The sequence below is a fragment of the Polypterus senegalus genome, chromosome 6 (genome assembly GCF_016835505.1).
Source record: "Polypterus senegalus isolate Bchr_013 chromosome 6, ASM1683550v1, whole genome shotgun sequence".
Lineage (NCBI taxonomy): Eukaryota > Metazoa > Chordata > Cladistia > Polypteriformes > Polypteridae > Polypterus > Polypterus senegalus.
The window spans coordinates 184,179,463-184,186,912 of NC_053159.1; the positions used below are offsets into that span (position 1 = coordinate 184,179,463).

Genomic DNA, 7,450 nt, shown 5'->3' on the forward strand with positions numbered 1-7,450 from the left:
ACCTTTGCACATTTAGGCAGTCTATGTAATAAATTTGATGTTTTAACTTTTAGCGTTCTTTTCTCTAGTGCATGAAATGGAAGAATATAAGTGCCGGTACTGTGTTGTGGAGGCTTCTTAAACAATCGGTGGTATATGTTTAAAGTTCACAGATGCAAATGTGTATATATAAAGAATTTTGAATTGGTGGGGATATCCCAGCTCAAAGTAAGCAGATGGTAATGTATATGTAAACGATGTCAGAGGGTTGTGCAGGGGTCCCCTTTCAAAGTCCGTAGATATGAATTTTTATTTTAGTGTGGAAGCTCGTAGGGGACCTGTTAAGTTTATACTTCTACCATCTGTCCCCCTTGTCTTGTATCTCAGGACAACGCTTCTGCCTTTACTTTTCTCCCCTTGCCTTTTTGCTTATGACTAAGCAACACCAACTCTCACAGCCACAGCATCTGGCTCTAGCACTCAGGCTTTGCAGTGCTTGCTAACCATTGACCTTTACATCTTCATTGAGCTTTGCCAAACTTTGTTCTATTTCACACCTCAGTGTTCTTGGTGAAAGCAAAACCTGTTGTCTAGTGCTGCTGTCAATCACTTCGGCTTCATTCTCTGTATATATCCCCCTTTCAGCACCGCACAACAAATGTAAGTTAGCATAATAATATTAATAAATATTGACAAAAAAAAAGTAAGGGTTGGCTAATTTTCTTTTTTCTATAAATTCATCCAATTTCAATCAAATCAGCCAAAGTGTTTTTGAGATTTTGGGGGTATTTAGTTTTTACCCCTGAAATACTGATGTATCTAACTGTTCTTTCTTAGCAGAAACCTGCTGGCCTAAATGTACAGTCCTACCAGATTTCAGTTGTTAACTAAAAAGGAAATTGTGTTTTTGTTATTGAGTGAGGGAGTGAATTAGTCAATCCACTTTCCATATATATTATAGTAAGTGTCATTCTGCGTGGACTGGCGTCATGACTGGGATGGAGCCCAAAACTGAAGACAAAACCTGGCCGTGATAGACCTCAGGTTCTGTCCCAGTTGGGATGATCAAATAATAGATGGAGAAGGTATGAGTGGACCATTTGTCCCCCAGCACGAAAGGTGGGAGTGCTGCCCTTCCTGGAATCCAGTATGGACACCTGCAGGTTTGCCTGGCTATTGTAGTGTGGAAGGCCAATATTGTTGGGGGTCTTTGGCTCCACTTTGGGGTGCGTTGTGAAGAATGGGTATCATTATTTTCTAGAGTTTCTGTATTACTCGGAAGTACTTCCAGCATGCAATGTCGTGACCCAGGAAATGCTACCAGGTCCAAACATAAAAGGAGCCACTCTGCTTCATCCAAGAGTGAAACCAGGAAGGCAAAGGGCAAAAGCTCATGTGGAGAAGTGAAAGGATATTGAAGAGGAGAAAGGGGCTTTATTAACAACAAATGCTGTATTGCTAAGAAGAGTTTTGTTTTTTGAGACAGTTCAATATTTGCTTTGTACATTTGTTTTCTTTAAATTCAGTTGAACCAGTGTGTTATGTAGTTTGTTTATGTTATATTATATTATTATTATATTATGTGTATATTATGGCAGTCTATGTACTTGTAAGTTTTCTATTTTAAAAGTCTTAAACAGTTTTTAGTAAGTGGTGTGGTCCCCAAGTGGTTAAGTAGTTATACCATAACTCATAAAAGTGCCAATGCATTCCCGACGTTAACAAACAATAGGACCCTTGGCGTGTTATCTAACTCCTGTCTAATTGTAGAGTAAAAACAAGTGTGATTTATAGTTTTGCTTTATAGTGTCTTTCAATGGGTGAGCTGTGCATGCAATAGCCAAGTGACATTTGGATAAACTACATAAATAAATACAGTATTCAAAAAGATAAAGTTTTTCCTGAATATCAACTAATTTTATTTTCCTACAAAATATGCATGTTAAAAATCTAAGTAGTTTGATATTTTAATGTTTTTCTAGAATGCACTTGCCTCAGGAATATCAATGAGACTTATATATATATAATATAATAATGTATATAATATATATGTTGGTGTAGTTAAAACTGAAGTGAAAGCCCAATTGTCAACAGTGAGTAAATAATATGACAAGCTACCTGTGGCATATTTGATCCAAAATTGCAAATCAGATGTTTCCCAGGAAAATAACTAATAATAATTATAAATACAATAATAATAATAAACATAATGTGTATACCAAGTTTGCTGTGAAAGTAGATGGTGTGCAACACAGCCTTCCTTTGGGAACGCATACAGCCTAATGAGTTTGATAGTCTGGTGGGCTCCATAAATCATATGACGGGAAACATTTCTCATTTTTGAATAAAAGCATTTATCACGCAGTGTTTATTCACTCACACTTAGAAGATTGATTGGCTTCCAGGCTCTTGCTGAACACTCAAGCATTTTCCCTTTTTTTTTTCTCTCTTCCAGTCGGCAAGTTGCGGAAACGCTGGCTACAAGAGGCAATATCAGACGTCGGCATTGGCATGCTGAAGTCAGTCAAGCAATATGTGGACCCTAACAATATTTTTGGAAACAGAAACCTCCTATAGAGTAGAGATTTTATGTAATTCTTTTCTCCCCTTCATGCATCCAAAGCCCATATTAGTATAAATACCATTACAAGCAGAGATATCTTCCCTGTCATAAAATAAAAGGGTTTGTTATAAGGGTACCATCCTCTAGAAGGACTAGTTTAAAAAAACAGACCTACTTTATATCAATATTTGTGAGAAAACCTGTATTTTCAATCTTGTTTCTGTTTCTCTCTGTAGCATTTGTGAATGTCAGTAATTGCGCCAATGCTGTGCTCTTTCTTAGCTACTTCTGAATGAGACAAACCACCTTATTAATCATCCCTGTATTGAAAAAATGAAAGATTTTTACAAAAACTGTTTTTTTACCTGGGTTTCAGTTTCAAGCACTTGAAATTAATGCGTGACTTTTTTTTTTGCTAAGAACATATTTTATCCCTGTTTTTCTTTATTTACACTTCTTTGTGCCTCATCATTTGTTAAAATATTCTTTCCCTAATCCTAATTTTATTTAAAATCTCTCTGCTGATATCTCTTAAGGGTGCCAGTGCCTTCAGACTATAAGCCCTTTGCCATATTGATAATTCAAGCTCTGGCGTAATACTACAGAAATTTTATTGGTGTATCTTTGTTCTTAACTAGTACTGTGGATGTACTGATGCAGCTGGGATAACTCAAAGCCTTAAGTTACTCAAAACAAAGTGTTTTGACAATTAAAGTTTAATTTATTGTGCTCTGTGCCATTTAGATTAAACATCTAACATTCTTATAGAGGAAGAGAAAACCAAATACAACAATATTGAAAATTACTTATGTGACATAAGACAAGGGTCCTAATGTAATCTTTTAATGGAAAAACATCTGTTTATAAAGCAAAACAAGATTAAACCACATATTACCTCTTTTGAAATTAATTCATTTTACTCATTAACAGAAATAACCATGCTACTATTAACATGCAAAAATAACTGTTCACTTTTGTTAGTTTGTTTTTTATTTGCCCTCCTTTGATTCCTATTCCAGTCAGGCAATTGTCATTCAGAATGTTTCTCCCTAGAGAAAATGGGGAGTCTTGCAATGTAGATTAATTGAAAATCTTGATACATTTAAAATATGATCAGCTTTTGGAGAACAGCCCTACAAATTCAAGCCTGAAAAACACATTGTTGGGCACATACAAATATTTGGATTTCTCTCTTTAATTAAATATTACATTAAAAAACATGTTTGCAAATGACTGTGTTCTGTTACAAGAAACTTGATGCACATGTTGACCAAAAAAAACGGCTGCAGCTTTTCATATGCAATGTGTTGAGGTTGCATATAAGTTTTTTAATTAAGTGAAATGACTGAATTTACAAGGAGAACCAATCGCTAAATGAAAATGGATGACCCGAGCTGCTTTGATATTTCTGACTGTTACTATGTATTTTATATTTGTTTTGATCCAACATTCAAAGGTCACAAATTTACTAAAGTTCGGTATGTTTTAGTATGCAATTAATTTATTGTTTCAAAATTATCTTTACTAGCAATTGGAGGTTTCTACTACAGTTTCAGTGTTATGAATGATGCATTATTCAGAGAGTTCAACTTTTTTTTTTTTTGTTTTTTATTTTATGTAACAATCAATCCAGTACATTTCTGTTTAGCCCAAATGCATGCAGTCAGACTCTTGTTGCCATTGTACACTGGATCGATCTGTTATACCAGATGCTTCATCATGTAAAATGACAGAATGAAAGAGGAATTAACTATGATGTGGTGTACCATTTACACAATTAATAAATTTACTACTTTTTCTGCATTTACATTTGGTAGCCTCCTCTGTTTAATTTTCAGTTTATATAAAATGTTCATATTTATTAGAGACCTAAAAGAAAGCAAGAAATATCCATACTAATTTATTTTAATTTAGGCTGACTCTCTTTAATAGACAGATGTGCTTAGATTTAGAGCTGCATTTATGGGGCATATGAGAAAATTCTAATTGCCAGGTAAGTACTGTGAGACTTTGTTAAAGAAAATCCTCATTTCTCCTTTAGCCTCTATCTATGATTCCATTCTTCTAACCATCCTTCATTCCCTCCGTCCTTACTTCATGTATTGTATATACAATAGTTTCACAAAAAAGAAATCCTAAGTGGAGATGTATTTTCATACAGGACAGCCAAGAAAATATTCAACAGTTAAGGCAAAAATGCTGATTTTCGAGAAACCCTGTAATACTAAGAAAAAGAATCTCTGGTCCGCCACAAATGTCAGTCATGACATCCTAGGGTTTCAACTTCTGTCAATTAAAAAACCAATAAGGAGGAATATGGAATCAACTTTGACATTCCTGATCTATGAAAATAGTCTGTTTTTATCTAAATACTGTTTTATCAACTGTGTGCTATTTAAAGTTTATTCATTTATACTTGTGTTTGAGATACAGTACTGTACCTTTTCTTAATATTTTTGTCTTGCCATCTTAGGCCACAGTCAACATTTAGTTATTGGAACAGTTGTGGTGAAAACAGGACATTCAGCCCAACGAGCTTTTTATTCCTGTTCACCTAGATTGTCTAAGAAGTAACATCAATTCAAGGTTTAAAGGTCCCTAAAGTCCTACTCACTGCCACACTCCTTTGGTTATTTGAAGAAAAACCTTGTAACATTTGTGTGAGATATATGCCTTTAACAATTTTGCAGCCATGTCTCCGTGTTCTTTTTAAAAAATGTATTTTATAGTAACAGCTGGGATCCACTATACTAATTCCCTCCCTAACGTTAACACTTCAGTCATGTTACTTCATAATTTCAGTTTTCTTAGGCTGAAACATTTTGAGTCTCTCCTCATAGCTCATACTCCTGTCCCTGAATCACCCTAGTCACTCTTTGGACTTTCACTAGCGCTGCTATGTACTTTTTATAATATGGAGACCAAAACTATATATGTTACTCCCGGTGAGGCCTTTTCGGTGCTTTGTGTGTTTTCATTGAGGCATGTAACCATATCCTATCCTATTTTCTTATATCATACTTTTTACCTTTGTTGGTAATATAGGTTTCCTCCCACAGTCCAAAGACATGCAGGTTAGGTGTACTGGCGATTCTAAATTGTCCCTAGTGTGTGTGTGGGTGTGAGTGCGTGCCCTGCGGTGGGCTGGTGCCCTGCCAAGGGTTTGTTTCCGGCCTTGCACCCTGTGTGGTCTAGGATTGGCTCCGGCAGACCCCCATGACCCTGTAGTTAGGATATAGCGGGTTAGATGATGGATGGATGGATGGTAACATAGCTCAACATTGTCTTACCTTTTAGGATTCATCAGTGTGACCCACATTTACAGTGCATCCAGAAAGTATTCACAGCGCATCACTTTTTCCACATTTTGTTATGTTGCAGCCTTATTCCAAAATGGATTAAATTCATTTTTTTCCCTCAGAATTCTACACACAACACCCCATAATGGCAATGTGAAAAATGTTTACTTGAGGTTTTTGCAAATTTAGCCTTTCCCAGCAGCAGTGGATTGGCTCACTCCACTTCCAGGTGGGGACAATATGGAGTCACTAATCAATATAACATAGAAATGTATGTATAATATAGAGTGTCTTGCAAAAATACTTACGACCTTACGAAAGGTCTAGATTTTGGCGGAATTAAAATTAATACCAAGACTCATGCACGACTTTATACTTGATGTTAAATGAAGCATGAGCAATATTGGGAGAAAATGATACTTAACATTTCTCATCTATCCAAAACAAAAAGCAGTTTAAGCCCAGTCTCACCACTTCTTGCTCTGATTTCTCGTGTATCATCTATCAGAATTCGGTGTTGGAAGGGAGGTTATGCCTGTCATGATCTTAATTACAACTTCCTTTAAAACCAAATGTTGGTTTTGTCATGCTCCGGGATGCTTTCAATCAGAAGGTATGAAGAAAAATGTCACAATTTGAAAATAAAGTTAATGGTTCAAAGCACAGGCTTATAGTCTCACGTATCCTGCTTCAGTCCACTGATAATATTGAAGGTGTGGTTAAAATGAAACTTTCTATGGGACAGCAATCCAAAGCACAGGAGCAAGCCTCAAGGCTCAGAAATGAAAGCGTACAAATTATCGAGTAGTCCAGTAGTTCCAGACTGCAGCAGCCCTCTGCAAGCAACTTGAGATTGTTTTGGTAAATCTATCAAGAAGAATGAGTGAAAATTGCCTGTTTCTACAGAAAAGGGTGTAGTCACCAAATATTAAAAATGAGGGCTTGTGCTTGAACTACATTGTTTTCATGTCATTTGCTGGCATTGAAATAATTTTACCTGTGAATAAAAGAAATGTCACATTTAAGTGAAGGTAAGGTTTGGCGAGAAAATGTCATCCAGAAAACCAGCCTGGGAGAGCTTTATCACTATACTCACAAATGCCACTAGATGGCCTCACTCTGTTGTCATTAAAAAGGATTTAAGAAGAATCTGTTCATGGTGACCTCAGAAATGTTGTACTGCCAGCACAGCCCACCATTATGAAAAACACATTTATCCGTCATTCAGACAACTCTGTTTGAGGATGGCAACCGCATAAGTCTTAACTGTAGACTTCAGCAAAACGTATGTGATTCACATGAAGAAAAGGTTCAGCTGGTTTTGATAAACTAATCTTCAGTCATCTGCTTTATGTAATCGTGTCTTTTATAGCCACTATTCAGTATTATGATGTTATGTTAACTGGACTATTGCTGTTGGGCTATGCATCATTTAGCCAAAACATGTGAATCTTTCATTTTAACTCGACAACATTCAAAAATGTTTCACGAGTGAACAGTTTTCCACAATATGGCATGTTAATTGTATTCTGCCCCTAGCTTTTCTTTTTCTGGTAATTGCCTTTTGTTTCCTTTGGATATAACTAATGGACTTTTTTTGGAGGTAGAC

The 7,450-nt window shown here is 35.9% G+C and overlaps 1 protein-coding gene across 1 annotated transcript in view; it reads left to right on the top strand.

Annotated features, from left to right (window-relative positions):
• Nucleotides 1-3,822, top strand: part of agps (alkylglycerone phosphate synthase) — a 261,105-nt gene extending 257,283 nt beyond the window's left edge. Inside the window, exon 20 of the mRNA XM_039757713.1 lies at nt 2,435-3,822. Coding sequence (XP_039613647.1) covers nt 2,435-2,556 — 122 coding nt within the window. The 3' untranslated portion in view covers nt 2,557-3,822. The remainder of the gene's footprint in view (nt 1-2,434) is intronic.
• Nucleotides 3,823-7,450: the final 3,628 nt, after the last annotated feature.